Consider the following 17,782-nt stretch of genomic DNA (forward strand, 5'->3'; position numbering starts at 1 on the left):
ATTTCCAAACTTTTACAGAATATCTCAAACGATCCAAATTTTATAGTGTAAAAATATCGGGGTCCAGTTCATTGCCAATATTTTACAAAAAAAATCATTTTCCGGACTACAATCAGATTCATTATTTTCTGACTGCAGCCAACGGAATAATTCACTAAAAATTTATTGTAAGTCATATTGACGAAATTCCAGTGGGACAATTACTACGACATTAGTATCCATCTACAGTACCAGTTTCATGATCTAACTCTATACAGAACTCAAGTTATGATAGAAAACAGATCGTCTATTTTCAGCAGCAAAAATGCAGCTCTAGCTGCTGTTACGAAAAGGCGCTTTAAAAATAGTAAACGGGGTCCAAAAATTATGATTCTGGTGCCATTAGAACCGTATTTCATAATACATAAATCTAGGCTTCAGAAAATACATTTTTCGTTGAGTTATGGTCCTGTTACAGCCAGTTAAAGTCGGCTGAAAATACAACTCAGCATGCTGTTTTTAGTTTAAAGGTTACTAAAACGCACACATACGATCACCCATTTGTCCTAATAACGATTTATATCATAACATATATTATTTACAGCAGATTAGTGTTTGTATTACTGAGATTTATCATGTCTTACACATAAATCGTCTCTTTATCCACCTTTTAACACATTATGTTCAACATTTGTTCAAGATCTTTAAAGTTTCTTATCTTTTATCATTCTTATCATCTATTAACCACCAAAGACAAGAACAAGATGAAGATTTAGAACACTTACTACTAGCACAATGCTGGGGGAGTTTCAAAGCGTAAAAGTGGTGGATAAAAGAAAATGAGAGTGGTCCTTCAACTTGTAACCTCCATGGATCACCTTCAAAGCTTTGAATGGAACTTGATATTGATGAAGATGATGACGTTAAGTGGTGGTGAGTGTGGCGGTTTGGGATGACCGAAAATGAGAGAGAGAGTGAAGATGGGAGAGTGTAAATCTTGAAGTGAAGATATGAGGAATGATGGTTGTGATCTTGTGCCATGTCTTTTAAAGAGTACTTCACATATTTTGTCAAGATCTTCAAGTAAGCTATCCAATAAACAAATGGGAAATAATCTACACAAGATATGAGAGTATGGTGAAGGTGATTTGTGGGTCCATATGGACCGAATTCGGTCATGGGGAGGGGGGTTGGGTGTAAATTTCCAATGTCTAGTAAATCTTCCAAGATCCACCATATCACACCATATCTAAATAAAATCAAACTAAATCCAAGTAATATCCAAATGTATCTTGGGTAGATTACATAATCTTATGTTTATACATGTGGGCCGATTTTGTTAGGATATGGGAGGGGTCTTGTTGTAACTTTTAACCACTTCATATCTTGTAATGGCATATTACTAGCATATTCTCTTACAAAAGATCTAGTAAAATCTAATACAATCCAAACAAAATATTTGAGATTTGATGAAATCTCATAGAGATTTTGGTGGGGCCACTACCTTGGGTCGTCCACATGTAATGGGGGGGGGGTAACGTGTAAATTCCAACTAATGATTAAGATTTAGTTAGTTAAGTTAGATGTTTAAACCAACTTCTAGTGTGTTTCGTTGTGTAACGGGTGTTAGGGTGTTCGGGGACCCTGACTGGCTCAGAACAAGAAAAATAATGTCAATGACAATATTTTTATGTTCCGGGTAAAGTCCGGTTGTTTGGTCGGATACTGATCCGTTTAAGCGCTTAATAAGCATTTAAAGTGTCGTTAAGTACCTTTTTGTAATATTTTCGATTCCCGTTGCTTGGGGAAACATTCTGGATGATAAAACGACATTTCTGCACAATATTTATGTTGTTAAAAGCTAAATTATGCTGAATTTAATAAAATTCTGCACTTAAAGTGCGTTTCGGGTGCTTTTTAGTGCGTATTTTAGCTTCCGGACGGTATATACGTAAACCCTCGTATGTATTCTTGGGTTTTTAATGTATTTTTGACGTTGGACCTACACCTAGGCCATAATTCTAATGTCTGACTGCTTTCTGCAGTTTTGTTGACACAGTGTGTCTTACCGGTGAGTTTACTAATTTATGACGCAATGCTCTCGCTTATGCAATAAGCAATATTTTGTAGTATAATTTGTGCATGAATTCACTTGCATGGAATTCAGAAACTTATTTGTCTTGTAAACTAGATCATGTACGTTCATTAAAGCACATATCACTGTTCATTTAGTGTACGGAATGTACGGAAAAGTGACGGTTGTCACACAGCTAACAATGTCTCTGTCGTTGTTGACGGTGATGATTTCTTTTGAAGTTATGTCATCCCTATGGTATGCCCGCGCTACCATGAAAGGGGATGCAATTTTGTTAGTGGGTTCACGGATTTACACATGGGCATTGGGTTGGCACAGATGCAAGATGTGTAGTGAAAAATTGATGTTGATAGCTGATGAACTTCCGGGTATGCCAAGCGGGGAAGTTGCACCATAAATTTTTAGCAGGTTTTTCAACATGTGTCGAGAAGAAATTCTTAGAATGGTCTATTCTAAGTGGCGATACTCTTTTATGGTGGAGTATGATCGTCGGTTGAAGACGGTGTTCCTTTAATGTGGTTGTTTTTTTCCATATATCCAAGGTGGGGATTTGTTGGGTTTTTTGGCTATATGAAAAATGTCCCCATCCCACATTGGTGCAAGGATGAAAGCTTGGGAGGACTCCAAGCCTATAAAAGAAGTCCAAGGCTTTGGTTTCAAAGTGCCCCAACAAAAAATACACTTGAAGTGTTTGGTTCTTTCTTTCTTTTCTAGTTCTCTTGTCTTAGAGTGTAGAAAGGTTTTAGTAACGCTTTGGAGAGTGTGGTTGTAATTGGGTGGGGAGAGGCTTGAGAGATTAGTCTATGTGATTGTAAAAAATTTGTCGCATAGTGGATATTTCTCTCTGGAGGCCCGTGGTTTTTCTCCGGTTTTGGAGTTTCCACGTATATTATTGTGTTCAGTTATATTTCTCTATTGTTAGCTTTGGGAGGGTTGTTGGGGATCCTGAGACCGCTTGTTTCCCAACATGTGTGTGGCATATAGTAAGAGGACCCGGGGTGGTCCGTGTTCGGCCCCCCATCACGAGTGATGGGCTTTTGCTACACCGCCGCCACCAACAATATAACGCGTTATATTGTTAACGCGTTCTGTGTATAACGCGTTGAAGAATGAAAAAATCGAACGTTTGGATATGACCGTTGGTTTCAACGGTTACTTTTTAAAAAAAAAAGAAAAAAAAAATTAATCCATTTTATCTATATATATATCCACATTTTAACCATTTTTTCATACACGAAACTATATCTTTTAAACCATTTTAAACCCATTTCACCCAATTTTTTATATCTTTCTCAAATGGAATTCCCTACCGATTCGACGTTTCCGATGTCTAGCGATACCGATACCGAGTCGTCTTCCGACAACGACACGCTAAACTATTTTGTGTCGGTGTATAACGAGCTTGATGCCGAGTCGTCCCGCCCAAAGAAGAAGATGGTCGGCCGTGATCGTATACGTGCCAACGAAGTTTTGATGAACGATTATTTTGTGGAAAACCCGCTATACAATTCCGAAACGTTTAGAGATCGTTTTCGTTTACCCAAAGAATTATTTTTAAAGATTGTTGGAGACATCGAGGCAAGCGAGGGATGGTTTCAAGAAGGTTACGATGCGAGGGGCAAACCAAGTTTCACGCCGATTCAAAAATGCACGTCCGCCATTCGCCAACTAGCGACAGGTAACCCACCCGATCAATATGATGAATACCTAGCTATGTCTGAAAGAACTTCACGTCTGCACACGTCGCCGTTGTTCCAAAGCGTAACGGATGGTACCGCACCTTCCTCTCCTTTCTATGTTAACGGTCGACATTACATACGAGGCTTTTATCTTGTGGATGGTATCTACCCGTCTTGGTCTGTTTTTGTGAAAGCTCCCTCATTTCCCGTCAAGGCTAAAGAAAAGGCGTTCAAAAAATTGCAAGAATCGGCAAGAAAAGATGTTGAGAGGGCGTTTGGTGTTTTAAAGGGTAGATGGGTATCCTACACCGACCGGTTCGTTCGATGACCAAGAAAGCAATACATAGCATAGTGTATGCGTGTATCATATTGCACAATATGTTGATCAAACACGACGGACGTGCAATATCCCCGGATTGGGTACCGGATCCTCCTACACAAGTTCAAGTTCCACAAGATATCCATTTACAATTGCGTAACGAAGAAACTCACTTTCGGTTGAGATACGATTTAATCGAACTAGTAGGTTCTCTAGGTTTGGAGTTTCCGGATTCGGACGAGGAGTAGGTTTTTTTTTTTTTTAAATTGTATGTTCCTAGTATAATTCGAGGAGTAGGTTTTTTTTTTTTTAAATTGTATGTTCATAGTATGTTAAATTGAACTAGTATGTTTTAAAATTAATGAAATTTTTAATTTAGTGTTTTATTTTTATTTTCTAATTTTAAAATGAAAATTAAAAAAATTGGGAGGGAGTGATGGAATTCCATCACTAGTGATTCCACCCCTAGTCCATTTCTATCACTAGTGATGGAAATTGGATTGATGACATGGCATTAGTTGATTGGATAGTGGGAGTGATGGAATCCATCAATAGTGATTCCACCCCTAGTCCCCTAAGAAGGAAAAACATGAAATCGATCTTCTAATCTTTACTCATCTAAATTAATACAAGCCTTAGTATAACTGGTTAAAAAGCGTGTTGGTAGAATTCATTAGTAGGCATGAAACCAAAACTAAAACGTGTTGGTTGTGAGAGATGTTTAAAAAGCGTCGATTAAGTTTAGTTCTGCTCCACGGTAGTATAACTGGTTTTAAATCTACATCATAGAATTCATTAGTAGGCATGTAACTAGTATTCAAAATACTAGTGTTTATATATGAACACACACGAAAACAAAAATACTTAAATACACAAATGAAAATAAATAAATAAATAAATAAATGAAGAAACATAAACTAAACAAACACAAATAAAACTAAACACAAATAAAACTAAACAAGAGTTTTCAAATTAAGTTCTAAATAACTAATATAAACCTTGACAGATAAAGGTATATGTGGATTACATATCAATAAAAAAAGGTTTATGTGGATTACATGTCATGATATATGTATATGTATGTATAATTTACTATAAACCTTAACCATTAACGTTTTGGCAACTTAGAAACGCAGAACGTTTTATTGCATAAAAAATGTACTGCATGTTCATCATCCACGGTTTTTTTAATATTTATTATATATGTATATGTATGTATAATTTACTATTATTCACTAGGCCTTGGTTCTAAATCTAATTGAGCTAATGGGCTAATGTCTAATGGGCCAATTAGGCAATTCTATTTACTACTACTAATAAGTAGCAAAATATATTTTTTTTAAATATGTAAACTACATAAACGGATGAATGTAACGAATGACATAAATGAACAAACGCAAATAAACGTCCACAAATGTAGAAGAATTGAAGGAACAAGATATGTGTTTATTTTTATTTGTTTAGTTAAATGAATAACAATGTTTATTCTTATCTGTTCGTGTAATAAAGAAACAAAAATAAACGAACTTCATGTTAAACGATTCAATCAAGGTTCGGTACTTTAGTTCCATTACAAGCCTGCACGTTAGGCTAAAAAAATATTACTACAACAACAAACAACAACAAACAATACCCAGCAAGTCCCACAAATAACAAAGTTATTGGTGTGGTCTGGGAAGGGTAGGATGTAGACAAACCTTACCTCTATCCATATGGATAAAGAGGCTGCTTCCAAAAAGACCCCCGGCTCGAAACCAAACATCACGCAAACAATGCAAAACTACATATATAGCAATAGAAATCTACCAATCACAGAATAAGTGGTAACCGACTAATATAGTAGAATAGACACATCTATAGTCCCTAAAGCAATATATATATATATATATATATATATACACACACACACATACACACAAGATGATAAACACATGTAAGGTCCACCCGAAAAGTAGAAAAAAAAAATTAACCCCTAACCTAAAAATCTCAGACACCTCATTACTCTCTTCTAAAAATCTTTAACCTTAATCCTACGTCTTCACGAACTCCTATCTTGGACCATGTCCTCAGAAAGGTGCAACTCTAGCAAATCTTGCCTAATCCGCTCCTCCCAAGTCAGTTTGAGCCTTCCTCTACTCCTCCTACCCTCCACACAAAGGGTGTCTACTACTCTAACCGTTGCCGTCAATGGCCTCCTCTTCACATGCCCAAACCATCTCAATCTCCCCTCCTTAATCTTACTCGATATACTAGCCACCCCTAGCCTTTCCTTAAAAAAATATTACTAGTGATTATTAAAACATGTTAATTAAGTTTAATTTTCATAACCTTGTACACTAACGTTCTTGCATAATAGTAATAACTAGTGAGATTCCCTATGCATTTTATGCTGACGTAGAAATGTGCTAATCCAGGGTATCTTAAGGATGTAAATAAACTGAGACAAGCCTGGACTTGTATCAAGCTCGAGCTAGCTATGTTCGTTTAATTTAAAAGAGTGGCGACTTGACTCCTTTCGAGCTCTATGTCTATATCTTGATATGTCACACATGAAGTTTTTCATGTTTTATTCTTCTTCCATGCTTCTCAACAAGAGGCCAAAATACAAGGACTTTAGATATTGAAAAAGTCAAACTTTAAGAACAAAACACTATGATCATCATCCATGCACCATCTCCATGAGATTGACCTTAATAGATAGATTGATGTGTAGAGTTTATAACAATGCTAGATTCTTACAAGCCTTTTAAATAAATCCCCAAATCCAGACGAAAAAAAAAAGCTTATTTAAATTCATAATATTGTAGACTTATATCACCAAAAATAGAGAGGGTTGACCATGCCAAAGTCAAAGCATCCATCCAGGCACTAATCCACTCAAATTCTGCCCATTTGTTGTAGCTGTTAACTGGCTTGAAACAACTGTGTTATACCTGTAAATTAAGTCAATCAAAATCAGTTTAGTTCTTGATTACATAGGACAAGAAAATTAGATTATCTACAAGTAGGCATGCTAAACTTGTTGTGTTCGTTGGTTGGCGGGTCCAACCCGACCTGAACCCGATGATTTTAGATGAATCCGAACACAACCCGAACACGAAAATCATGTCATACACATGAACCTGAGCACGACATCAAAATTTGTGGGTTTACCCGAAAATGACACGTTTAAAACGAATATTTTTAATTTATAATTTTACGCATTTTAATACTTTCATAATAAAATTTTACAACAAAGAATACAAATGTATATTTTTTATTATATAGTTATCGCATAAAATACACAACCAATTTAGCTTAGACATAAAAACACATTTAAAAAATTAAAATATAATATATATGGATTAAATGGGTCAACCCGCCAGGTTCGACATAAACTCGACCTGTTTGGCTAAACAGGTTCGTGGGTTCAACGTGAAATTGACCCCAGCCCATTTAGACTAAATCCAAACCCACAAATTTCATGTTAGATTCGTATCAGAAATTCACACCCCTATCTGCAAGTTGAATTGTCCAGTTAGCTTATGAACTTATATTACGTATTCGGTTGAATTTATTTTGCATATGTTTTTCTAACTATTGAATGATAAATTGAGTTATTTAACTTAAAAGTTGTATAATAAATTTTGATTTTAAAACCAAGACAAATCAAGCCAAACTCGAGCTCAAAATTTCTGCTCAGTTTGGAATTTGATCCAAGCTAGAGTCGACACAAGCTCAGTTTGTGAACAACCCTATCTACAAGTTTACCCGATTTGCAAATTGGGGTTGCAATCCAAAGGCTGGAAAAAACCCTGAGATTGAGGATGATGGTTATGATGATGATGATGATGTTGTTGTTCATATGAACATCCATGTTCAAGTGCAGCTGTCCATGATGGTCCTGCTTGATTTTCTGCATAAATTTCTTCCAGCTGCTAAAACAAGAGATATCCGATTGAATAACGCATCAAATGAGTAATCTCTAAGATTCTATGCAATTTAGTTCTCATCAAATGCGCGATATTAATGTTATAACCTTATTCTGCAAATCTTTGTTAGCTTCAATCCACATCTTTTCCTGTTATTTTCAACAATGATCAGATGCTATGAGTCTTCCAAAAGTATGTACCTATGGAGCACGGGGACTCCATTTATGTGGCCGTACCCGTCTCGGGTACTTGTCGGGGACGGAAACATCATGGGTACTCGTCGGGGACGTTTCCTAAACGTTTCCAACGTCGGGAACATATCTGGTAGAAATATCCAACCTATTTTTAGGGTTTTGACCCTTTCAAATTCCATAACTGACCATTAAATAAATAGACCTATCATATTCGGCTTCTTTAATCTCTAAACTCTCAAGTCTCATCATCTCTAATTCTCTATCAATTGCCGATCTCTCACTAGATGAACCAGAATTTGAAAATGATTTAATTATTGATAATTAATTACCTTTGGAAAATGTAGTATTTTTGGAATTTGTTTAATGTATTTTTATTTTTTTTTATATTTTTTATTGCCGTACCCGTATTTTGGAATTTTGAGTTTTGCCGTTCCTCGTTCCCGTGTCGTCCCCGTACCCCGATCCCGTACCCGTTCCAGTGCTACTTAGGTATGTACATTCAATGAGAGGTTAAAATCTACCTTATTTTGAAGTTCAGAAAGCCTATCCAACATTGATTGTGTCTGCACTTAAAGAAATCAACAAGAGCCCTTGATCTTACTAAATATAGAAAAGATAATATATTCACATAATGTTTTACCCTTATGGACCGAATTTGCCTCAAAGTAGAGTCTAGTTGTCGCTCTAGTTGCTCAAGTTCCTTAAGACTTAACGGGCCAAGATCCTCCCCGAAAATTTGCCTGTTATATATAGGTGCAAATTGAATTGAATTAATTAACTCTTGTTAGAGTGCTTTTACGTCAAGAAATTTTAGAAGGCGCACGCGCCTGTGAAACTTGCCTTTGGTACTGTTGTAGAGACTCGTATTTCGCTTTTAGTTTCATGTACTCCTTGTAGCTGTTTTGCTGAATAGAGAAAATATTTAAACCTTTGATAACGGTTGAGGAAACTTTGATAGTTGAAATTAAACTATGACGAAACTAGAAGCTACCTCGGCGTTGATGGTTGATTTGTCGATTTCCATTGATCCATAAGTGCAGTTATGGTATCTTTCAAGCATCTTGAGCATGCTGAGATAAGTTTTCTCATGTTCAGTTAAAGTTTGTTGATAACAAAGTTAGTTATTTGATGTAGATGGATATAAGCACAAACACAAGACCCAAGATAATTAAGTTCTTAATTACAAGAAATCTTGCTTGATTCCCATGACTAATGACTTGTACTCATTGAGCCTAGAATTCTCTCTTTTAGCAAGTTGTGGAATTTAAGTTCATTGCTCTTATAATAATAGCTAGAAATAAATAAAAGAGTTAAATGTCATTTTAGTTCCTGTGGTTTGGGTCATTTTGCTAGTTTAGTCCAAAGGTTTGAAACGTTGCCATTATAGTCCAAATAGTTTAAAATGTTACCATTTTAATCTATTGGGTTAACTTCAACCCATTTTTCTCCATTCACTTTCTTGCATCTCCACATTCTTTTTTTTTTTTTTTCATTTAGATCTTAAAGATTGCTACGTTTGAGTTTTAAATAATCGGTTGTTAATTTATTTTAGGGTTATTGGATTTTATCACCCCTAAATATTGGCTATTGGGCGCTGCCACCCCTCAACTATCACTTTGACGCCCGCACCCCCCAACTTAACACTTAGTGTGTTCTATCACCATGTTGTTAACTGATCACTAACTTTTGATCATGTTACTATACTTTTGGGGGTGTCATAAGATCCCTATGATACCCTCAAAAAATATAGTAACAAGATTAAAAGTTAGTGATCAGTTAACGACAAAGTGACAGAACACACTAAGTATTAAGTTGGAGTGACGGGCGTCAAAGTGATAGTTGGGAGTGGCAGCGGCCAATACCCAATAGTTGGGGTGATAAAATCCAATAATCCTTTATTTTATTAAGTTTTATAAAAATAGGTAGGACAGAAATTTTGTTAGATTAATATGATATGATATTGATTCACAACTCTCCTAGTTTCCTTTTAATATTTGTTTAAAATAAAAATAAAAAAATGGGTTTTATTAAGTCAACACACTAGGGAAAAAAAACATGAAAATAGATACAAAGAAAGCATAACAATAAATACTTTTAATTCATTTTTTCTAAATCTATTTTAGCTACATGAAATACCAGAATCTTTCGAGATTTGTAACAGCTTACGTTACTAGAAAATAGACTTTCATCAAAGAAACAATCACCAACGAAAAAAAAAAAAAAAAAAAAAAAAAACTCAATGCAATATAATGTTAGGTTTTAGACTTAAGAAAATAAAACCATGATAAACAATCTTGTTCAAAATAATAAGCTATTTGAACTATTATGCACTTATAAATGTAAAACTTATTATTTTCATGCCATTGTACAAACCACATGGGAAAATGGTTTTTGATGGTCACTTTGATAAGGAGTCTAAACCTATTCTTATAATTTTTTTCTAAAACCCAATATATTAAAAATTTCTACATGCTTGAAGTTTATAAACTTGCAAGAGACAGGATAGCATGCTAGTAGCCTTGGTTTTAAAAGCATGTGGCGATCCAATGCAATTTGATCCTAAAATCCGATGCGTGATGCGCAATACGTGAAGCATGCACAACACGTGTTAATGCGTACGTTATTAGAAAATACTAACAAATTATATATAGATAATATTTTAACTTATTAACTTTTAAACACTAAAATATAACATATCATCTATCATTTCTAGTCAAATTTATCCAATTGATGATCTAGTACATATACTCAAACTCATTGCTCGATCAATGATCAGATTTGTTCAGACCATATCATGTAACGCGTGCTTTTCAAAAACCAAGCTAGTAGCAATGAAGATCCTCTATTCGCGACGGGCCTACAACTGTTTTATCCGTCACAATTGTAATGGTAATGCCCCATATGTAACAAGCACTGTTTTATTAATATCATGTTTGGTGAAATTTGCATAGTGGTTAACAAGATCTCAAATCCAAATGAGAGCTAGTTACCGTACAAATTCAGGGTATAATCATGACTGCATCTTTGAAACATGAGCCAAATCAATTAACTTTTGAAATCATTAGTTTAAGAAGTTAGAACTAGGGCCCCATTTCTTCGTGTCTGAATCTTAAAGACTCGATCAAAAGTTCAAAAACTTGCAGTTTTTCAAACAAAATCTTTAAAAGGACACAACTTTCAAGAAACCCAAGAAGGGTTTTGTTCATATTATCAAGATTCATGCAACTAAAGACTAGTTTAACCTAATTACTGTTGGATCAAATAGACTTTGACTGTATTAGACCAAAAGTAAAACATTTCTTCTTGGATCCACTTTCTTCACACATTTGTGTTGCAAATTTCTTAACTTTGTGCTGACAATAGAAGATCTGGATCATAAACTGCCAGATCAAAAGGCTAAATTTAACCTATATGACCATAACTTTTAGCTCAAACACAAACACATAGTTTAACCTATCATCAAACTAAAGATAACCCATATTCTCAAATCTACAAAAAATAAAGAAAACACCAACACACACACACATATATATAGAGAGGGGGAGGGGGGGGGGGGTTTAGAGAGAGAAAGTAAAGTACTTGGAAGTGCTACAAAACTCATAGAGTTTGCCACGGTTAGAGAAGATGATGAGAGCAACTTCAGCATCACAAAGAACAGAGAGTTCATAAGCTTTCTTCAACAGCCCATTTCTTCTTTTAGCAAAAGTCACCTGCCTATTTATCTTGTTCTCTATCCTCTTCAACTCCACTCTTCCTCTACCCATAATTTTCTACCCTCTTTCCTCTCTATTTAGGCTTTTCTTGATCCTTTGTCTTTATCTGACCCAAAATCTTGACACCCAGAAGAAAAAAAACAAACTTTATAACAAGAACTTATATTTCTTGAAAATTCAAGCAAGATTTAGGAAAAAAGATAGAAAAAAAAACACAGAAGTGGAGATGGGTTTAGTGGCATTTTGTGGTTTTTAGGGTTCAAGATTTATGTTTGAACATAAAGATGTGAAATTTGGTCCAAATTCTTGACACCCAGATGAAAAAAAAAAAAAAAAACAAACAAACTTTATAACAAGAACTTATATTTCTTGAAAATTCAAGCAAGATTTAGGAAAAAAGATAGATAAAAACACACAAGTGGAGATGGGTTTGGTGGGATTTGTGGTTTTTAGGGTTCAAGATTCATGTTTGAACATAAAGATGTGAAATTTGGTCCAAAATCTTGATACCCAGATGAAAAAAATCCAAACTTTATAACAAGAAACTATATTTCTTGAAAATTCAAGCAAGATTTAGGAAAAAAGATAGATAAAAACACACAAGTGGAGATGGGTTTGGTGGGATTTGTTAAAACAATGGTATGGAAGTTGATGAACCAGAAAATAACAATCACACACAAAGAAATAGCGACAAAACGTGACCAAAAATCTTATTAACCCAAACCAAAAAAGTTCCCCCCAAAAAACCCTAGATCTTACAACTGTAAGATCAATACAAAAGGAACGATACAACCAGAGGTGATGATCATCCACTGATGATCACCTATACCAACAATATACAGGAATCTCTCTAACAGATGAGAGATTCAAAGATCCAACGATGAAACTTCAACAAACCCTAACTTTACAGTGAAAGTGAAAAACAAACAATGAAAGAGATCTAGAACTCTCCAACTGATCAAGGCTTTTTATATTCTCGAACACAGCATGTTACACCCAGGTCTTCAACTATTGCATTTTGTCAGCTGCAGTCCTTATTGTTACAACAAGCACCCTGAGATATTTTAACCACTTGCAAACCAACTTGTAACAAACATAACAGATCAGATATAACCGGCCCAAAGCCCATCTATCACATAAGCTCAAATAAGAGCCCAATAAATAAAATAAAGTCTAGACTGATATAAAGCCCAGAATGAAACAAATAACATAACATGTTATTTTAACATCCCCCCTTCATTCTACAGCTTTAAACAGATTTATAAGACTAAGCCTTTCACAAAAAACATCATGTTGACCTCCACTTAGGCCTTTTGTAAACACATCAGCCAATTGACTATCTGAGTCAATTTTCACAGTTCGAATAAAACCAGAAGCAATTTTCTCTCGAAGAAAAAACAAATCCAACTCAAAGTGCTTTGTTCTTTCATGAAAGACAGGGTTAGCTCCAATTGAAATGGCAGCACTACTATCACAGTATAAATTCAAGGGCACTTTACAGTTAACATTCAGTTCTTTTAAAACATTCACAATCCAAATAAGTTCACAGGTGGCTGAGCACATAGCTCTGTACTCAGCCTCTCCTGATGATCTAGACACAGTGCTCTGTTTTTTACTCTTCCAAGAGACCAAATTACTACCAAGAAAGACACAGTAACCAGACACAGACTTTCTAGTCTGCAAACACTTACCCCAATCTGAATCAGCATAACAAGATACCTCAAGATTGTTTCCCTTTTTAAACAACAACCCTTTACCTGGACATGACTTGAGATATCTTAATAATCTCAAAGCAATTTTAAGATGACCCACTAAAGGCTTATGCATATACTGACTTAAAAACTGAACTGCATAACAAATGTCAGGACGTGTTAAGGACAAGTAGATCAACTTACCAATTAATTTTTGATAATTAGTAATGTCAACAACTTCCTCTTTTTCACTACTGAGTTTGTTATGCACAACATGACTTGGCTCAATCGGGGTGTTAACCGGCTTACACCCAAGATACCCAAATTCAGCCAACAAGTCCAAACAGTATTTTCTCTGGTTTAGACACAACCCAGCTTTATCATATATAACTTCTAAACCTAAAAAATACTTTAACACACCCAGGTCTTTAATTTGAAAACTGTTGCTAAGCAGACCTTTTATTCTATTAATTTCATCAATATTGTTGCCCGTAACAACAATATCATCTACATATACTAATAAAGCAACAAACACAGAACCTTTGTTCATGACATACAAAGAATGATCACACTGACTCTGCACAAACCCAACACTAATCAACACATCAGTTAATTTTTCGTTCCACTTTCTGGGAGCCTGCTTTAAACCATACAAAGACTTTATTAATTTACACACTTTATTATCACCTTTAGTATAATACCCCTCAGGAAGTGTCATGTACACATTTTCAGTTATAGAACCATACAAGAAGGCGTTGTTTACATCTAATTGATATAAACTCCACCCATTTTGAACAACAAGACTTAATATACACCTAACAGTAACCATTTTCACAACTGGTGAAAATGTTTCCCCAAAATCCAAACCTTCCCGCTGGTTGTACCCTTTAGCAACCAGCCTAGCCTTATATCGCTCTATCTCACCATTTGCCTTGTATTTTACTTTAAAGATCCATTTGCACCCTATAGGCTTTCTGTTAGCAGGTAATTCAACCACCTCCCAAGTGTTATTTCGAAGCAATGCTTCCATTTCTAGATTCATTGCTTCAACCCACTTGGGATCATTAACTGCTTCTCTATATGTACTAGGTTCTATAGTTTTATTTAACCCACTAATAAAAGAAACAGAATCACCAGACAAGCATGCATAATTGACCACTCTATTAATGTCATATCTAACACTATTATTTAACACATAGTCTTGATAACGTTTCGGAACAGAAGTAGGCCTAGAAGACCTTCTAATACTACCACCAGTTCCCTCAGATGGGTTGATCTCATCATTTGACACAGCCGTGTCCTCTGCCACGCCTGACTCCTCTCTATCACTACTATCTACACTAGACTCTATATTATGACCTAAATCAACAGGTCCAGGAGTGGCAGAAGTAGAGGGAATCGGCTGCTGAGCCTCACTAACTATGTCATGAGACCTATTTGCACCCTCTTCATCATTGGGAGTTTGAGGAATTTCAGTTGAAAATGCTTCATAACGGTCAAAAAAATTTACATGATTTAAACTTTTGTCTACATCAATGTTACCCATATCAATATCAAGGAGTTTAGACTTGAAAGGAAAAACATGTTCATAAAATTTTACATCCCTAGAAAAATATACCTTTTTCTCATCTAAACTCCACAACTTATACCCTTTTTTCACATTTGAATATCCAATTAAAACACACTTATCAGCATGATAAGCAAACTTATCAGATTCATTTAACACAGTACTGAAGCATAAACACCCAAAAGACCTCAAATGAGACAAGGAGGGTTCAAAACCAAACATCAACTCATATGGACTCTTACCTCCTAACACAGACGAAGGAAGCCTGTTAATCAAATACACAGCAGTTAGAACACAATCACTCCAAAACCTCAGTGGTAGCCCACCCTGAAACATCAATGCCCTGGCTATGTTTAAAAGATGTCTATGTTTACGTTCAACTACACCATTCTGCTGTGGTGTATATGAACAGGAGGTTTGATGCAAAATACCTTTTTGTTTCATAAAAAAGTTCATCTGATTATTCACAAATTCAGTTCCATTATCACTACGAAACACTTTCACTTTAGTTTTAAACTGAGTTAAGATAAGCTCATAAAAATCTTTTAAATTTTCGAAAACCTCCATTTTATTTCTAAGAAGATAACACCAAACAGATCTAGTATAGTCATCAACAACAGTTAAAAAATACTTGTATCCTTCATAACTAGTAACCCTATAAGGACCCCATAAGTCTAAGTGCACTAAATCACCAATGCCCTTAGACTTATGATCACTCAACGGAAATGGTACTCTAACTTGCTTTGACTTATGACAAATTTCACATGGATCATGCTCAACAGTTTTAATTTCAAGCTTATCTTTTAACACAGCCAGAACCTGATCAGAAGGGTGGCCTAACCTACTGTGCCACACATTAGATTTATCAACACTATTATAACACAAATTTACACTATTACCATGTCTACCCACATAATACAGCCCATTTTCCTGGTTACCAATCACCAGGACTTTCTTTGATTTCAAATCCTGTAACATACAATTACTTTCATTAAACAATACAGCAATATTATTGTCTTTTGCTAACTTATGCACTGACAGCAGATTGACACTATAACCAGGAACAAAGAAAACATCTTTTAAAACAACATTATTAATCAGTTTCAATTCACCAATCTTTATGACATTTACACTAGTTCCATTTGGATGACCAACTTTTAAACCACATTCAGAAACATCAACACAGTTAATCATATCCTTATCAGTATTTACCATATGTTGATTTGCCCCCGAATCAACAACCCATCTATAACCATGTTCAAAATTAACAAAACTAGAACAACTAACAAAGTTATTCACATAACTAGACTCACCTGCCATGTTAGACTTTTGCTGCTCTCCTTCTGACTTTTCACCAATTAAACTCATCAACTTAGTAATCTGCTCAGAAGTAAAAGGAAGAGCAGATGCAACAGAACTAGAAGGAGCAGCAGACTGGTTTGACCTGCTATTCACATTGTTCCTACCTGACTGACCTACAGATCTCTTTTTCATACCAGGAGGATATCCAATTATCTCAAAACATCGATCAACAGTATGACCCAACATATTACAATGAGTACATTTCAACACAGAGTTAGAACCCCTAAAATTTCTCCTAGATGAACTTTGATTAGGTTGACTAGATCTAGCAACATAAGAAACACTTTGACTCTTAGACCCACCACTAGAGAGTCTATGTGACTCTTCTCTAGAAACAATAGAGAAAGCAACTTTCACAGATGGAAATGATTCTCTTGTCAAAATATTGGTTCTCACAGGCTGATACACATCATCCAGCCCCATGAGAAACTGCATTAACTTTATAAGAGCAGAGAAATCATTATAATCCTTAGCAGCTTGACAAGAACATGAAGGCAATTGAAGCATTGCATCAAACTGCTTCCACATTGTTGTCAACCTGTTATAATACTCAGCAACAGTACTACCATTTTGAGCTATACAGTTTATCTTTTTATACAGATCATAGACAACAGAACCATCAATTTTATCAAAAGATTCTTTTAAATCAGTCCATACTTCAGAAGCTAGTTTAGAAAAAACTTGACCAAGAAACAGTTCTTCTGAAACAGAATTCAACAACCAAGTAAGTACAACAGAATTGCACCTATCCCATTGAGCAGCTAATATTTCATCATCCTTAGACTTTTCCACTTTACCATCTATAAACCCATACTTGTTTTTAGCTTCTAAAGCCAATTTCATGGCACTAGACCACACAGCATAATTCTCAGTACCTTTGAGTTTAACACTAACAATAGTCAAACTACTGGAGTCACTAGGATGTAAGTACAACGGATCTCCTATGTCCAGTTTACCAATCAAAGTCTGAGAAGTACTTGGAGCACTTTCAGGAGGCATATTGACAACAACAAAAGAAACACCAAATATACAAGCAGACAATCAACAAGTGAACCAACAGGAAACACACAAAGAACAAAATAATCAAACACACAAAGGCGAAACTGAGTCAGGGGCCAGATTCCAGGTTCATCACTCAAAGGTGCCTGGACAAGTCTTTACTCAGGAGCCAAACAACACTAGACAACAATAACAGCCAAGAACAAATATATGTGCCGGTCCTCACTACCCCGACTTCAACTAAACCAATCAACAGAAATAAAAGAGAGAGAT

At 35.3% G+C, this 17,782-nt stretch overlaps 2 protein-coding genes across 4 annotated transcripts; both read right to left on the reverse strand.

Annotated features, from left to right (window-relative positions):
• Window positions 1-6,725: 6,725 nt before the first annotated feature.
• On the reverse strand, window positions 6,726-12,831 carry LOC110868759 (agamous-like MADS-box protein MADS2). 2 transcript variants are annotated; one of them, XM_022118013.2, is made up of 8 exons: window positions 11,757-12,831; window positions 9,169-9,247; window positions 9,018-9,082; window positions 8,818-8,917; window positions 8,699-8,740; window positions 8,091-8,132; window positions 7,823-7,986; window positions 6,726-7,005 (listed from the first exon to the last, which is right to left on the reverse strand). In XM_022118013.2, the coding sequence occupies exons 1-8, from the start codon at window positions 11,939-11,941 to the stop codon at window positions 6,921-6,923; spliced, it is 762 nt and encodes a 253-aa protein (XP_021973705.1). In that variant the 5' UTR covers window positions 11,942-12,831; the 3' UTR covers window positions 6,726-6,920. The 2 variants fall into 2 exon arrangements, with proteins under 2 accessions (XP_021973705.1, XP_021973704.1); XM_022118012.2 differs by having other exon boundaries at window positions 7,823-7,989.
• A 1,962-nt stretch (window positions 12,832-14,793) lies between these two features.
• Window positions 14,794-16,661, reverse strand: LOC118480469. Of its 2 annotated transcripts, XR_004862853.1 has the most exons (3): window positions 16,462-16,661; window positions 16,048-16,117; window positions 14,794-15,413 (listed from the first exon to the last, which is right to left on the reverse strand). XR_004862853.1 is itself a non-coding variant. In XM_035975339.1 (2 exons), exons 1-2 carry the CDS (start codon window positions 16,640-16,642, stop codon window positions 15,394-15,396), a joined length of 615 nt encoding a protein of 204 aa, XP_035831232.1. In that variant the 5' UTR covers window positions 16,643-16,661; the 3' UTR covers window positions 14,794-15,393. The 2 variants fall into 2 exon arrangements, 1 of the variants encoding a protein (XP_035831232.1); XM_035975339.1 differs by having other exon boundaries at window positions 16,048-16,661.
• Between the last annotated feature and the right edge of the window lie 1,121 nt (window positions 16,662-17,782).

The sequence above is a fragment of the Helianthus annuus genome, chromosome 7, assembly GCF_002127325.2.
Source record: "Helianthus annuus cultivar XRQ/B chromosome 7, HanXRQr2.0-SUNRISE, whole genome shotgun sequence".
NCBI lineage: Eukaryota > Viridiplantae > Streptophyta > Magnoliopsida > Asterales > Asteraceae > Helianthus > Helianthus annuus.